Below are 17,691 nucleotides of genomic sequence, written 5' to 3' on the forward strand. Positions count from 1 at the left end.
GAATGCTGAAAGGTTTATTAGAAGAGGGTTGGGCTAAAGGTTAGGGGTTAACTCAGGGGTTAAAGGTTACTACTACTCTGGCAGGGCTGTAACAAACGGTTTGGGTTTGCGGAGGATCCTCATCAGGTTCCTGGACATGTAATAAGGCTTCTGCATAGTTCCATCATTCCTCTCTAGATCTTCCACTGTATGAGGGAGAAAAACTGGAGTCACTCTACTACTCTACTACTCTACTATACCTTACTATAATGTACCTTACTATACTGTACCGTAATATACCTTACTATAATGTACCTTACTATACTGTACCGTAATATACCTTACTATAATGTACCTTACTATACCTTACTATACCTTACTATACTGTACCTTACTATACCTTACTATACTGTACCTTACTATATTATATACTGTAACTTACTATACTGTACCTTACTATGCTATACCTTACTATACCGTACTATACCTTACTATACCTTACTATACTGTACCTTACTATACTGTACCTTACTATACTGTACCTTACTATACTGTACCTTACTATACCTTACTATACTGTATTGTACCTTACTATACCTTACTATACTGTACCTTACTATACCTTACTATACTGTACCTTACTATATTATATACTGTACCTTACTATACTGTACCTTACTATGCTATACCTTACTATACCGTACTATACCTTACTATACCTTACTATACTGTACCTTACTATACTGTACCTTACTATACTGTACCTTACTATACCTTACTATACTGTATTGTACCTTACTATACCTTACTATACTGTACCTTACTATATTATACCTTACTATACCTTACTACATTATACTTTACTATACTGTACCTTACTATATTATACCTTACTATACCTTACTACATTATACTTTACTATACTGTACCTTACTATATTATACCTTACTATACCTTACTACATTATACTTTACTATACTGTACCTTACTATATTATACCTTACTATACCTTACTACATTATACTTTACTATACTGTACCTTACTATATTATACCTTACTATACTGTACCTTACTATATTATACCTTACTATACCTTACTACATTATACTTTACTATACTGTACCTTACTATATTATACCTTACTATACCTTACTACATTATACTTTACTATACTGTACCTTACTATATTATACCTTACTATACCTTACTACATTATACCTTACTATACTGTACCTTACTATACTGTACCTTACTATACTGTACCTTACTATACCTTACTATACTGTATTGTACCTTACTATACCTTACTATACTGTACCTTACTATATTATACCCTACTATACCTTACTATATTATACCCTACTATACCTTACTATATTATACCTTACTATACCTTACTATATTATACCCTACTATACCTTACTATATTATACCCTACTATACCTTACTATATTATACCTTACTATACCTTACTATATTATACCCTACTATACCTTACTATATTATACCTTACTATACCTTACTATATTATACCCTACTATACCTTACTATACTGTACCTTACTATATTATACCCTACTATACCTTACTATATTATACCTTACTATACCTTACTACATTATACTTTACTATACTGTACCTTACTATATTATACCCTACTATACCTTACTATATTATACCCTACTATACCTTACTACATTATACTTTACTATACTGTACCTTACTATATTATACCCTACTATACCTTACTATATTATACCCTACTATACCTTACTATATTATACCTTACTATATCTTACTATATTATACCTTACTATACCTTACTATATTATACCTTACTCTACCACAAGACCACCTTACCCTGTTAGAGGTATAGTGGTGTAGGTATTGGAGGGTTAGGTGTTGTTGTGGTGTTGGAGAGTTAGATGGTGTTGGTACTCACAGAAGCAGAGAAACAGGGTGTCAATACACATGCTGTAGACACTGAAGAAGCCCTGAGCGATGAGGTAGGCTCCCGCCATCACGGTCTGCAGAGCAACATTACGACAACATAGCTGCATGACTTTTAACAGTACCAATCAATACAGTGCTGAGGATACATACAGTACATGTAACTTGTAACTAAAATAGACGCCAGTTAGCAACATAGGCTACTGTGTTAATAGTCCCATATCTGCCTCCCGAGTGGCACAGTGGTCTAAGGCACTGCATCGCAGTGCTAGCTGTGCCACTACAGATTCTGGGTTTGAGTCCAGGATCTGTTGCCGCTGGCCGCGACTGGGAGACCCATGGGGCGGTGCACAATTGGCCCAGTGTCGTACGGACTAGGGGAGGGTTTGGCAGGGAGGGATGTCCTTGTTCCATCGTGCACTAGTGACTCGTGTGGCGTGCCGGGCGCAATGCATGCTGACACGGTTGCCAGGTGTACTGTGTTTCCTCCTACACATTAGTGTGGTTGGCTTCTGGGTTAAGTGGGCATTGTGTCGAGAAGCAGTGCGGCTTGGTTGGGTTGTGTTTCGAAGGAAGCATGGCTCTTGACCTTCGCCTCTCCTGAGTCCGCACGGGAGTTGCAGCGATGAGACTAACTACCAAATGGAAACCACAACATTGGGGAGAAAAAGGGCTAAAAAAATAAATAATCATCTCATATCAAAGGAGGTTTGACAAAGTTCAACAGTGAAAGAAATGAAAATCAGCCATTTTCATGATCTAATTTCTAAATCCATTTCAAACCTGCATACAACGTCTAATGCAGGGTTTCCCAAACCTGGTCCACGGGACCCCAATGAGTTCACGTTTTGGTTTTTGACCTAGCATTACACAGCTGATTCAAATGATCAACTAATCATCAGGCTTTTATCATTTGAATCAGCTGTGTAGTGTTCAGGTAAAAACCAAAACGTGCCCCCCTTGGGGTCCCGAGGACCGAGTTTGGGAAACACTGGTCTAACGTCTTCATCGAAGATAGAATGTGAATGAAGGACTGGGAGTGTTGAGTGTTTGGTAACAACACTGTTTCATGGACGTACCAGGATGGGAACCCAGTAATAGTTGAGCATCTCGGCCTGGAAGGTGTCGCCAGGCAGGCGGATTTGTCCAGAGAAGAAGAAGAAAGCCAACACACCTGATAAAACAGAGACAGATCAGCCATTAGATCATTATATTAGTCATACTTCCTTAGTGAAGGAAAACAAGATGCTGATAATAAACACAACCACTGAAGATAAAATGTCCAACACCATAGTTACAGTACTATGCTTTATACTATTTAATGTGTATGAAGATTCTTATAATATCAGAAGTCCAGTTGTTCACACACAATATTCATTTAGCCTGAAATCCAGCCTGTTTGTGTTTATTATTTAACCAGGCAAGTCAGTTAAGAACAAATTCTTATTTACAATGACAGCCTACTCCAACCAAACCCAGACAACACTGGGACAATTATGAGGTGCCCTACTGGATGTGAACCAGGTACTACTGTGACACCTCTTGCACTGAGATGCAGTGCCTTAGACCGCTGCACCACTCAGGAGTGATAGTAACAAGTTTGGCATGACAAGGACTGGCAAGTAGAGGAATGTTGGCAGAAACAGACTGGATTTCAGGCTGCTATTCATACTTAAAGGTCAAACAAATGTGAGTTCATGTAAACTTCTCTTACCAACTAATGCCACCACTAGTAGTTTGCCAAAGAATATGAGCATGTCTGTCACTCTGTCCAGTAGCACCACCCTGTGGACAACAAGAGGATGACACATTAAAGAATCTTGACAACCTGGAAGCATCTTACATAGAAACCAATATCAATGTCTTTGACTATATTGGAAGTAACGAAAAATAAAAATAAAAGAGAGAGCAGAAGATCGACGAACCAAATAAACCCAGTCTTACCGTCCGATGTGCCTCATCAACAGACAGTATGCATTTTTGGCTGACACACAGAAGCTCTCCCCGTAGATGGCGATCTATCAGTCATTCAGAATGATGCATTACTGACATTACTGACGAGTATGAACTGCATGTTCCTACACCAAGAATAAATGACCAGCTGAGCTAGAAGAGGTGCATGGATGCTAATGGCTGCTAAAAGGAATGCCAGACAGTGACAGACAGTCATGTGACTGACCATGATATAAGCGTTCCTGTTGAGGATCTTCAGGAAGTACTCCAGACACCAGAAGCAGCATCTGAGACAGTTTAACAGGAACCGACCACAGGCATTCTGAGAACCTGGAGACACATCACAACACGGGATTCCCTTCAGTCAATGACTGGGGAATCATACAGTCACATCAACAGGATGTTCCCTTTAGTCAATGACTGGAGAATCATACAGTCACATCAACAGGATGTTCCCTTTAGTCAATGACTGGGGAATCATACAGTGACATCAACAGGATGTTCCCTTTAGTCAATGACTGGGGAATCATACAGTGACATCAACAGGATGTTCCCTTTAGTCAATGACTGGGGAATCATACAGTCACATCAACAGGATGTTCCCTTTAGTCAATGACTGGGGAATCATACAGTGACATCAACAGGATGTTCCCTTTAGTCAATGACTGGAGAATCATACAGTCACATCAACAGGATGTTCCCTTTAGTCAATGACTGGAGAATCATACAGTCACATCAACAGGATGTTCCCTTTAGTCAATGACTGGAGAATCATACAGTCACATCAACAGGATGTTCCCTTTAGTCAATGACTGGAGAATCATACAGTGACATCAACAGGATGTTCCCTTTAGTCAATGACTGGGGAATCATACAGTCACATCAACAGGATGTTCCCTTTAGTCAATGACTGGGGAATCATACAGTCACATCAACAGGATGTTCCCTTTAGTCAATGACTGGAGAATCATACAGTCACATCAACAGGATGTTCCCTTTAGTCAATGACTGGAGAATCATACAGTGACATCAACAGGATGTTCCCTTTAGTCAATGACTGGAGAATCATACAGTCACATCAACAGGATGTTCCCTTTAGTCAATGACTGGAGAATCATACAGTCACATCAACAGGATGTTCCCTTTAGTCAATGACTGGGGAATCATACAGTCACATCAACAGGATGTTCCCTTTAGTCAATGACTGGAGAATCATACAGTCACATCAACAGGATGTTCCCTTTAGTCAATGACTGGGGAATCATACAGTCACATCAACAGGATGTTCCCTTTAGTCAATGACTGGAGAATCATACAGTCACATCAACAGGATGTTCCCTTTAGTCAATGACTGGGGAATCATACAGTCACATCAACAGGATGTTCCCTTTAGTCAATGACTGGGGAATCATACAGTGACATCAACAGGATGTTCCCTTTAGTCAATGACTGGGGAATCATACAGTGACATCAACAGGATGTTCCCTTTAGTCAATGACTGGAGAATCATACAGTCACATCAACAGGATGTTCCCTTTAGTCAATGACTGGGGAATCATACAGTCACATCAACAGGATGTTCCCTTTAGTCAATGACTGGAGAATCATACAGTCACATCAACAGGATGTTCCCTTTAGTCAATGACTGGGGAATCATACAGTCACATCAACAGGATGTTCCCTTTAGTCAATGACTCATAAAATCACATCTATCTGTGCATACTAGTAGATGACAATGAAGCAGTGTGTGTGTGTGTGTGTGTGTGTGTGTGTGTGTGTGTGTGTGTGTGTGTGTGTGTGTGTGTGTGTGTGTGTGTGTGTGTGTGTGTGTGTGTGTGTGTGTGTGTGTGTGTGTGTGTGTGTGTGTGTGTGTGTGTGTGTGTGTGTGTGTGTGTGTGTGTGTGTGTGTGTGTGTGTGTGTGTGTGTGTGTGTGTGTGTGTGTGTGTGTGGGCCTTACCCCTGGTCTTACGGTTCAGGTACTCCAGCACCAACCTGACTAGCTGGAAGCAGGTGAGGAGGAGGGCTCCAAATGCCAGAGAGCCCACGTGGTACCTTCCAGGAATGAAAGAAATAAACACATTTCATAATGAACTCCACATGAACACACAAGCAGAACCCAACGTCTGCTACTGAAATACACCACATTAGACGCACAGTCTAAAAAGATATGACATTACATATCTCTTCAAACTGATCCATCATTATGCTTAGCTTATCTACTACAACTAGTGCCCTCATATTCAAGATAGGTAAGCTTTGTGGTATTTTATTAGGATCCCCAGTAGCTGTTGCAAAAGCAGCAGCTACTCTTCCTGGGATCCAAATAAAACAAGAAATATAATACAGAATGACATAATACAGAACATCAACAGACAAGAACAGCTCAAAGGCAGAACTACAGACATTTTTTAAATGGCACATGTAGCCTACATATCAGTAGAAACTCACAAACTATCTCGGTCAAATAGGGGAGAGGCGTTGTACTGTCAGGTGTTGCTTTATCTGTTTTTATTTAGCAATATGAGATGGAAGGAAGTTCCCTGCAATAAGGGCTCTATATAATACTGTATGCTTTCTTGAATTTGTTTTGGATTTGGGGACTGTGAAAAGACCCCTGGTAGCATGTCCGGTGGGATAAGTGTGTGTGTCAGAGCTGTGTGGCTTAAGGCACAATCCTATGTCCCCACCCACAGAAACCCTTAGTCCCTCATGTCTTACTGTAGAGTGCGTATGAAGCACTGGGACAGTGCGAAGGGTGAGATTTCTGCAGGCTTGCTGAAGGCCCAGTAGTATGAAGCGAAGGTCCCAGCCAGGGTACATTGGCCCAGGGCGATGACAAAGTTCACACACCACAGGAAGGCAAAGACGTTGAAGACTTGCAGGTAAACCAGGTTCTGCTGGAACAGGCCTGTGTCATCGTACTTGAAGAAGATGCAGCGCACCGACGGGCAGTATGGGTAGGCCGAGGAGTTGAACGTCTGGGTAGGGAGAGGACAGGACAGGAGAGGAGAGGACAGGACAGGACAGGAGAGGAGAGGACAGGAGAGGAGAGGAGAGGAGAGGAGAGGAGAGGAGAGGAGAGGACAGGAGAGGACAGGAGAGGACAGGACAGGAGAGGAGAGGACAGGACAGGAGAGGAGAGGAGAGGACAGGAGAGGAGAGGAGAGGATAGGAGAGGAGAGGAGAGGAGAGGACAGGACAGGAGAGCAGAGGAGAGGAGAGGAGAGGACAGGACAGGAGAGGAGGGGAGAGGAGAGGAGAGGAGAGGAGTGGAGAGGAGAGGAGAGGAGAGGAGAGGAGAGGAGAGGAGAGGAGAGGAGAGGAGAGGACAGGAGAGGAGGGAAGAAATATCAGACAAGTGGGAGGCAGTGTTTCCCCTAGTTTACGTAATTTCAAGGTGGGTTGCAAACATGGGGTTCTGACATCAGAATAATTTGTCAATTGAAACCAATAGAAGCCAAGCCATCTACCTGTGGCTTGCAGGTCTCAGAGCCGTTGATGAGACTACACTTATCTACAGAGGGGTCGCTAAGAGACACCACTCTGTAGAGAGGGGCCCCTGATGTGACCAAGTATCTGTGGGGAGCCTCGAGTCAAGGACCCAACCAAACTAAAGGCAAAAACCAGGGGTTGGAAACAAAATGATTTTCCAATCGTTTTGTTCTGAACAGAACCATAATTTTTTGGTTTCCTTTCCACTGTTCAAAACCAGGAAACAAAAGTTAAGGAATCGGTTCGAACAAAAAAAAACTAATTCTTTATATCGTTCCTTTCTGTTCCTTTTTAAACCTCAAATGTTTTTTTACATTTAGCTCGACTTCACCAATCAGTGTGGATAGGGCAGCTTGCTATGGAGCGGGCAAGCTATTTACATGACTTCACCAATCAGTGTGGATAGAGCAGCTTGCTATGGAGCGGGCAAGCTATTTACATGACTTTACCAATCAGTGTGGCTAGAGCAGCTTGCTATGGAGCGGCCAAGCTATTTACATGACTTCACCAATCAGTGTGGATAGAGCAGCTTGCTATGGAGCGGGCAAGCTATTTACATGACTTCACCAATCAGTGTGGATAGAGCAGCTTGCTATGGAGCAGGCAAGCTATTTACATGACTTCACCAATCAGTGTGGCTAGAGCAGCTTGCTATGGAGCGGCCAAGCTATTTACATGACTTTACCAATCAGTGTGGCTAGAGCAGCTTGCTATGGAGCGGGCAAGCTATTTACATGACTTCACCAATCAGTGTGGATAGAGCAGCTTGCTATGGAGCGGGCAAGCTATTTACATGACTTCACCAATCAGTGTGGATAGAGCAGCTTGCTATGGAGCGGGCAAGCTATTTACATGACTTCACCAATCAGTGTGGCTAGAGCAGCTTGCTATGGAGGGGCAAGCTATTTACATGACTTCACCAATCAGTGTGGATAGAGCAGCTTGCTATGGAGGGGCAAGCTATTTACATGCATTGGACAGACAAGTGTAGGGCGCGAGATGTGACTGAAATTTTGCGGGTGGGGGGAGAGCGAGAGAGGGTGGAGGACGAGGCTAGGCTTGAAGCACTGGGCATCTTGCTGTTATGACATGCATTATCTGAATTAGGCCCACAGAATTATACCTACGGAGGAACGGCTTCTATGAAGGAACTTTGAATGTCTTTGAACTTGAGAGTTGGCTTAACGATGGACCACAAGCTTGTGTGTGCAGAGCAGCACCAGAATTAAAAGGAATCCAATGTGAAATGTGTTAACAAAAGTATCTGAAAATAATAATCCATTATTCTGTACTAAAAAGTCTCTCTCCAATTTCTGAATCATGCTTGTAACGTCAGAAGGCTACAATAGACTATACTTCAAAGGGGGGGGGGGGGGCCACAGTATACTATACTTCAAAGGGGGAGGGCTACAGCAGACTATACTTCAAAGGGGGAGGGGCTACAGTATACTATACTTCAAAAAGGGAGGGGCTACGGTATACTATGCTTCAAAGGGGGAGGGGCTACTGTATACTATACTTCAAAGTGGGAGGGGCTACAGTAGACTATACTTCGGGGGGAAGCGGGAGGGGGAGGTAGCCTACACACACACACTGGTAAAGATTTTCAGTTGGCAGGCAGACACTGGAATACGTTTCTGAATGACAGAAATAGGCGCTTTGTTGCGTTTTTTTGTGAGACTGGAACCTAAAAGAACTGGAACCTAAAAGAACGTTATTAACCGGTTCCCATACTTTTAAAATAACGGTTCTGTTCCAGAACAGTATAGATCACTTTCGTTCCCGATTCTCTCTCTGTTCCTCTAAAAATGTTGTTCTTTTCTCGTTTTCTGTTCTGTTCCAACCCCTGGCTAAAACACACATGACAAAATAAGCAGTAAAAATAACCATTAGCTTCTGCATTATAAAGCATTGGAAATGGAAACCCCATGTATGATGGGCCAAAGGATACAGGGAGGTCATTCCCCAGTAGGCCACACACACCACCAGCAGAACGAAGGTAAACAGAGGGTAGAGCAGGGTGGACATCAGGTAACCCACCACCCTGCAGACAGAACACACACATTACACCTCATTTCATACAGGATAAAACACTAATAGATACAATAAATCAAATCTGAGGCAATGTCCGACCTGCTGGACTCCTCCATGAGAGCAACAGCAACAGAGAGTCTCCTCCTGAGACAACTAAGCACCAGAATCAAAATGGACTCCCACACGCACAGGATGATCACTGAGGAAAGAAAGAAATAGTGTTTTTTATTGAGCTGGCCAGGTTTCCCTTGTAAAAGAGGTCTTCTGACCTCAATGGGACATCCTGGATAAAAAATGTTAAATTAAATAAATAGAAACATATGCCAATCTTTGACTACCAAGCACCAAAACAATATAGGCCCAATATACAACCCATAGACGTTAGATAATGACCAAACTCACAGGAAGCAAGCCAGGTCTCTTTGACTACCGAGCACCAAAACAATAGAGGACACAGGAGGCTGGTGGCACCATAATTTGGGAGGATGGGCTTGTGGTAATGGATGGAGCGGAATGAGTGGAATGGTATCAAATACATCAAACACATGGTTTCCAAGTGCTTGATGCCATTCCATTCACTTCGTTCCAGATACTATTAAGAGCTGTCCTCCCATCAGCCTCCACTGATATAGGCCCAACATAACCCATAGACAGTACATAATGATCAAACTCACAGAAAGCAAGCCAGGTCTCTTTGACTTGAAGGTAGACTGAGATATTTGTATTGAAGCTTAGATCGCCGAACTTCAGTTTAGAAGTGCTGAAATGGTAGTATTCTGTGTAGCAGTGCCATATTCCTGGGGAGGAGAAGAACCCATTATGCAAATTCTGTCATCATTCTAGATTTAACAGAAAACCAAATAAGGCTAGTATGTGAGTATAAAATAGTGATTGCTAGATACAAAAGATTGGAAAGTCAAAATAGTAAGCAAAGCATTTTGGCCCTTCTCTTTCTTGTCTGCAAGCACAGACACACGACACACACACACACGACAGACAGACAGACAGACAGACAGACAGACAGACAGGCAGGCAGACAGGCAGGCAGACAGACAGACACCACCACCACTTTATCCCTACATATGATCCACATAATCTAGTCCAGGCTGCAGGGCTGTATGAGCCAGACTTACCGTAGCCTCCCACCACCAGAAGTCCCACCATGAGAATCCAGACCAGGACAATGGCCAGGTACCTCAGCAGCAACATGAACACCACACTGACTAGCAGAGCCAGCGTCAGACCACTGCAAACACAGCACGCAGCAAACTGTTGGAGAGCAGCTGAGGCATGGTATAGGCATGCTAAACACTCTGACTGACTGGCATTAGTGTTGGTTGACAAGCAACTGTCCAGAGCAACCACCAGACCACTGCAAACAACTAGACATCCAATGTCTATACTGACATACCACTTCTAATACATGGTCAACACATTGCTAAGTGGGTGGATAGTGTGGATATTGGAACAGAGACAGCTCAGGCAGTGTAAAACACCAGTGGACTAGTTGGTGCTGGTAGACTGACAAGATTTAGTGTTGGTTGGTTTACTAGCGTTAGTACCGGTTGGCTGTTGCCGGTTGGCGCGGCCGGTAGCCTAGCGGTTAAGAGCCGACTAGGGGAAAATCTGCCGCTGTTCCCTGGAGCAAGACACTTAACCCTAATTGCTCCTCTAAGTCACTCTGGATAAGTGTCTGCTAAATGATTCAAATGTAAAAATGTTGACAAGCATTTGCATTGGTTAGTTAAAAAGCAATTGCCAGGCTTATAGGTTGGCTGTGAACAAGACTACAAAGCATTGGCTCAGAGCCTCTTCTCAGATCTCCAGACACTATAATACAAGATACTATGGTAGATCAGTAAGGATATAGACACTATAGTGGATCAGTAAGGATATAGACACTATGGTGGATCAGTAAGGATATAGACACTATGGTGGATCAGTAAGGATATAGACACTATAGTGGATCAGTAAGGATATAGACACTATAGTGGATCAGTAAGGATATAGACACTATAGTGGATCAGTAAGGATATAGACACTATGGTGGATCAGTAAGGATATGGACACTATGGTGGATCAGTAAGGATATAGACACTATGGTGGATCAGTAAGGATATAGACACTATGGTGGATCAGTAAGGATATAGACACTATGGTGGATCAGTAAGGATATAGACACTATAGTGGATCAGTAAGGATATAGACACTATAGTGGATCAGTAAGGATATAGACACTATGGTGGATCAGTAAGGATATAGACACTATGGTGGATCAGTGAGGATATAGACACTATGGTGGATCAGTAAGGATATAAACACTATGGTGGATCAGTACGGATATAGACACTATGGTGGATCAGTAAGGATATAGACACTATGGTGGATCAGTAAGGATATACACACTATGGTGGATCAGTAAGGATATAGACACTATGGTGGATCAGTAAGGATTTAGACACTATGGTGGATCAGTAAGGGTATAGACACTATAGTGGATCAGTAAGGATATAGACACTATGGTGGATCAGTAAGGATATAGACACTATGGTGGATCAGTAAGGATATAGACACGATGGTGGATCAGTAAGGATATACACACTATGGTGGATCAGTAAGGATATAGACACTATGGTGGATCAGTAAGGATATAGACACTATAGTGGATCAGTAAGGATATAGACACTATGGTGGATCAGTAAGGATATAGACACTATGGTGGATCAGTAAGGATATAGACACTATGGTGGATCAGTAAGGATATAGACACGATGGTGGATCAGTAAGGATATAGACACTATGGTGGATCAGTAAGGATATAGACACTATGGTGGATCAGTAAGGATATAGACACTATGGTGGATCAGTAAGGATATAGACACTATGGTGGATCAGTAAGGATATAGACACGATGGTGGATCAGTAAGGATATAGACACTATGGTGGATCAGTAAGGATATTGTGTATTTGTATTTATTATGGATCCACATTAGTTCCTGCCAAGGCAGCAGCTACTCTTCCTGGGTTCCAGCAAAAATTAAGGCAGTAATATACATTATAATAACATTTTGAAACATTCAAATACATTTTAGAATACATTTCACAATACATTAATTGTGTACCCTCAGACCACTACAGTACAACACAATCCAGGTGTACATGTGTGTATAGTGTGTATGTTATGTATAGCGTGTATGTTATGTGTGTTTGTATGTGTGTGTTTGTACCTGTGTGTGTGATTCTTCACTGTCCTCGCTGTTACATAAGGTGTATTTTTATCAGTTTTTTAAAATCAGATTTTACTGCTTGCGTGAGTTCCTTGATGTGGAATAGAGTTCCATATAACCATGGCTCTATGTAGTACCATGGCTCTATGTAGTACTATGGCTCTATGTAGTACCATGGCTCTATGTAGTACCATGGCTCTATGTAGTACTATGGCTCTATGTAGTACTATGGCTCTATGTAGTACCATGGCTCTATGTAGTACCATGGCTCTATGTAGTACTATGGCTCTATGTAGTACCATGGCTCTATGTAGTACTATGGCTCTATGTAGTACTATGGCTCTATGTAGTACCATGGCTCTATGTAGTACCATGGCTCTATGTAGTACCATGGCTCTATGTAGTACCATGGCTCTATGTAGTACCATGGCTCTCTGTAGTACCATGGCTCTCTGTAGTACCATGGCTCTCTGTAGTACCATGGCTCTATGTAGTACTATGGCTCTATGTAGTACCATGGCTCTATATAGTACCATGGCTCTATGTAGTACCATGGCTCTATGTAGTACCATGGCTCTATGTAGTACCATGGCTCTATGTAGTACCATGGCTATATGTAGTACCATGGCTCTATGTAGTACCATGGCTCTATGTAGTACTATGGCTCTATGTAGTACTATGGCTCTATGTAGTACCATGGCTCTATGTAGTACCATGGCTCTATGTAGTACCATGGCTCTATGTAGTACCATGGCTCTCTGTAGTACCATGGCTCTCTGTAGTACCATGGCTCTCTGTAGTACTATGGCTCTATGTAGTACCATGGCTCTATGTAGTACTATGGCTCTATGTAGTACCATGGCTCTATATAGTACCATGGCTCTATGTAGTACCATGGCTCTCTGTAGTACCATGGCTCTCTGTAGTACCATGGCTCTCTGTAGTACCATGGCTCTCTGTAGTACCATGGCTCTCTGTAGTACCATGGCTCTATGTAGTACTATGGCTCTATGTAGTACCATGGCTCTATATAGTACCATGGCTCTATGTAGTACCATGGCTCTCTGTAGTACCATGGCTCTATGTAGTACCATGGCTCTATGTAGTACCATGGCTATATGTAGTACCATGGCTCTATGTAGTACCATGGCTCTATGTAGTACCATGGCTCTATGTAGTACCATGGCTCTATGTAGTACCATGGCTCTCTGTAGTACTATGGCTCTATGTAGTTCCATGGCTCTATGTAGTACCATGGCTCTATGTAGTACCATGGCTCTATGTACTACCATGGCTCTATGTACTACCGTGGCTCTATGTAGTACCATGGCTCTATGTAGTACCATGGCTCTATGTAGTACCATGGCTCTATGTAGTACCATGGCTCTATGTAGTACCATGGCTCTATGTAGTACCATGGCTCTATGTAGTACTATGCGCCCACTGTGAGATAGTTGGAAGCTCAGACTTACAGTAAGATCCAGTACCAGGAGGAGGCAAAGTCCTCAAAGATCCTTACTCCTATGGCCTTTCTGTTGAAGCCTGATATCAGTGAACTGGAATAACGGAAAGATATAGTAGGTTAAGGGACAGTGATGATCTGTTTAGATACACATCGGCTGTGTCCCAAATGGCACCCTATTCCCTATGGGCCCTGGTCAAAAATAGTGCACTACAAAAGGGAAAGAGTGCCATTTGGGACACAGCGTATAGTATCCACAGGAGAATATTAGTTCAATGGATGAATGATAACCCCATGGCGCTTCTGATGCTGTTGACTGTCTCGTTGACGGAGGCCATTCCGGGCAGAGTGAAGTTGGAAGGAGCACTTTTGAGAGCATGTAGACTGGGCAAACACCTCCCCAGAGCTGTAGTGATTCAAACGGCAACATACGGACGGGTAGAGTGAGGGAAAGGTTCAGAGTGGATTCACCTCAGTCTCATGCTGTTTCAATTCATCCTCTGTACCATGATTATGTACACATCCTTTACATTTGATTTAACCTTTATTTAACTATTATTTAATATAGACATTAACAGTCCTGTCAGTAGATGTGAGTATGGATGCCATGTTAAACTACTTCACCTGATTTACTTGGAACAAGGAAGGATGGACAAAGTTCTGCATCAAGGATCTCTTGGACAGTCTGAAAGAGAGAGTACAGGACCAAACATGACTAGAAGGATGGACAGAGTTCTGCATCAAGGATCTCTTGGACAGTCTGAAAGAGAGAGGACAGGACCAAACATGACTAGAAGGATGGACAGAGTTCTGCATCAAGGATCTCTTGGACAGTCTGAAAGAGAGAGTACAGGACCAAACATGACTAGAAGGATGGACAGAGTTCTGCATCAATGATCTCTTGGACAGTCTGAAAGAGAGAGTACAGGACCAAACATGACTAGAAGGATGGACAGAGTTCTGCATCAAGGATCTCTTGGACAGTCTGAAAGAGAGAGTACAGGACCAAACATGACTAGAAGGATGGACAGAGTTCTGCATCAAGGATCTCTTGGACAGTCTGAAAGAGAGAGGACAGGACCAAACATGACTAGAAGGATGGGCAGAGTTCTGCATCAAGGATCTCTTGGACAGTCTGAAAGAGAGAGGACAGGACCAAACATGACTAGAAGGATGGACAGAGTTCTGCATCAAGGATCTCTTGGACAGTCTGAAAGAGAGAGGACAGGACCAAACATGACTAGAAGGATGGACAGAGTTCTGCATCAAGGATCTCTTGGACAGTCTGAAAGAGAGAGTACAGGACCAAACATGACTAGAAGGATGGACAAAGTTCTGCATCAAGGATCTCTTGGACAGTCTGAAAGAGAGAGTACAGGACCAAACATGACTAGAAGGATGGCCAATATACAGAAGCACTGTATAACAGACACACTCATGTAGAAACTACATCTGTTTCTAATCAATGTCTCAAATTAAAATGTTTTCCAATCACCCAAACCCTTTAACTCAGAATGAAACACAGACATAAGCTACACTGTAATGTAGCTATGCTTGACAGAATGCTTGGGACTAATGGTCCCACGCACCCAGTTCCAGTCTCTATAAGCACATTGATAACAGTGTAAAATGCCCGGTACCCAGGTGGTGGTAGTCAGGTTGAGGCTGTGGTCACAGTACTGCTGATGGAAGAAGTCTTTGGGATTGGCGTCGGGGTCATAGGCAGCAGCAGACAGCATCCAGAAGTGAGACGGACACTTAGGAACACACACCTGCAGAGGAAGGGACAGAGAGATGGGAGGGACCAGACATTAGTGTACGGCAAACCTTGATTGCCCGCAGTCTCACATTTGACGTATCACAGGTAACGAAAGTGTGAGTGAAACCATCAAGAGAGAGAGGGAGTCAAATCTCAAATGAAACCCTATTCCTCATATGATGTGGCCCCATACTGTTGACTATTACATTAGGTGGTGTGTGTCCTAAGCTATATGTTGTACCCTATGCATTATGTCCTATCTGTTATGTCCTACGTGACTCTGGTCAAACGGACGGGGACAGGTAGGATGTGATCGTACAGATACAGTTTGAGTCTGACCTGTGTGGTGGGACACTGTACGCCTCCGAGCGCTGCTGCCATCACCTTGGTGGTCGTGGCACACTTCAGTATGTCCACATAGATCATCCTGGGCTGGTCTCTGACAAGACAGAGTTAAAAACAAAGACTGACTTGTATCAACATGATCTCTTTCAGACAATGAGTTAGCATACTGCACATCCAGGCCACTGTTCCAGCATCCTGACAGGCACCCTATACCCCTTTAGAGTGACCCACTTTATAGTTCTGTTTCGGATTCTGTTTAGGACTCATCCATATTTTCTGATGCATGGCCTGTAGCTAGGTACACATACAGTAACATAGAACCTATAACTAGGTAGACATATCATAGGACCTATAACTAGGTAGACATACAGTAACATAGAACCTATAACTAGGTAGACATACAGTAACATAGAACCTATAACTAGGTAGACATAACATAGGACCTATAACTAGGTAGACATAACATAGGACCTATAACTAGGTACACATACAGTAACATAGAACCTATAACTAGGTAGACATGCAGTAACATAGGACCTATAACTAGGTAGATATACAGTAACATAGAACCTATAACTAGGTAGATATAACATAGAACCTATAACTAGGTAGACATAACATAGGACCTATAACTAGGTAGACATATCATAGAACCTATAACTAGGTAGACATATCATAGGACCTATAACTAGGTAGACATATCGTAGGACCGAAAACTAGGTAGACATAACATAGTACCTATAACTAGGTAGACATAACATAGGACCTATAACTAGGTAGACATATCATAGGACCTATAACTAGGTAGATATAACATAGGACCTATAACTAGGTAGACATAACATAGGACCTATAACTAGGTAGACATAACATAGGACCTATAACTAGGTAGACATAACATAGGACCTATAACTAGGTAGACATACAGTAACATAGAACCTATAACTAGGTAGACATACAGTAACATAGAACCTATAACTAGGTAGACATATCATAGGACCTATAACTAGGTAGACATACAGTAACATAGGACCTATAACTAGGTAGACATACAGTAACATAGAACCTATAACTAGGTAGACATACAGTAACATAGAACCTATAACTAGGTAGACATACAGTAACATAGAACCTATAACTAGGTAGATATATCATAGGACCTATAACTAGGTAGACATACAGTAACATAGGACCTATAACTAGGTAGACATACAGTAACATAGAACCTATAACTAGGTAGACATACAGTAACATAGAACCTATAACTAGGTAGACATACAGTAACATAGAACCTATAACTAGGTAGATATATCATAGGACCTATAACTAGGCAGACATAAAATAGGACCTATAGCTAGGTAGATATAACATAGAACCTATAACTAGGTAGACATATCATAGGACATATAACTAGGTAGACATAACATAGAACCTATAACTAGGTAGACATAACATAGGACCTATAACTAGGTAGACATAACATAGAACC

General features: G+C 42.2%; 1 protein-coding gene across 1 annotated transcript in view; it reads right to left on the reverse strand.

Moving 5' to 3' along the window:
- Positions 1-32: 32 nt before the first annotated feature.
- The window catches only part of LOC129856764 (choline transporter-like protein 4), a 22,234-nt gene continuing 4,575 nt past the window's right edge, over positions 33-17,691 (reverse strand). The window contains exons 2-19 of the mRNA XM_055924485.1: positions 16,197-16,296; positions 15,739-15,870; positions 14,723-14,783; positions 14,390-14,504; positions 14,109-14,192; positions 10,543-10,655; positions 10,084-10,206; positions 9,509-9,608; positions 9,327-9,419; positions 7,354-7,459; positions 6,602-6,861; positions 5,841-5,935; positions 4,109-4,212; positions 3,874-3,947; positions 3,644-3,714; positions 3,009-3,103; positions 1,922-2,006; positions 33-185 (exon numbers count right to left, since the gene is read on the reverse strand). Of these exons, the coding sequence (XP_055780460.1) occupies positions 73-185; positions 1,922-2,006; positions 3,009-3,103; positions 3,644-3,714; positions 3,874-3,947; positions 4,109-4,212; positions 5,841-5,935; positions 6,602-6,861; positions 7,354-7,459; positions 9,327-9,419; positions 9,509-9,608; positions 10,084-10,206; positions 10,543-10,655; positions 14,109-14,192; positions 14,390-14,504; positions 14,723-14,783; positions 15,739-15,870; positions 16,197-16,296 (1,924 nt within the window). The 3' untranslated portion in view covers positions 33-72. The remainder of the gene's footprint in view (positions 186-1,921; positions 2,007-3,008; positions 3,104-3,643; positions 3,715-3,873; positions 3,948-4,108; positions 4,213-5,840; positions 5,936-6,601; positions 6,862-7,353; positions 7,460-9,326; positions 9,420-9,508; positions 9,609-10,083; positions 10,207-10,542; positions 10,656-14,108; positions 14,193-14,389; positions 14,505-14,722; positions 14,784-15,738; positions 15,871-16,196; positions 16,297-17,691) is intronic.

Source organism: Salvelinus fontinalis, chromosome 6 (assembly GCF_029448725.1).
Source record: "Salvelinus fontinalis isolate EN_2023a chromosome 6, ASM2944872v1, whole genome shotgun sequence".
In the NCBI taxonomy this organism is placed as follows: domain Eukaryota; kingdom Metazoa; phylum Chordata; class Actinopteri; order Salmoniformes; family Salmonidae; genus Salvelinus; species Salvelinus fontinalis.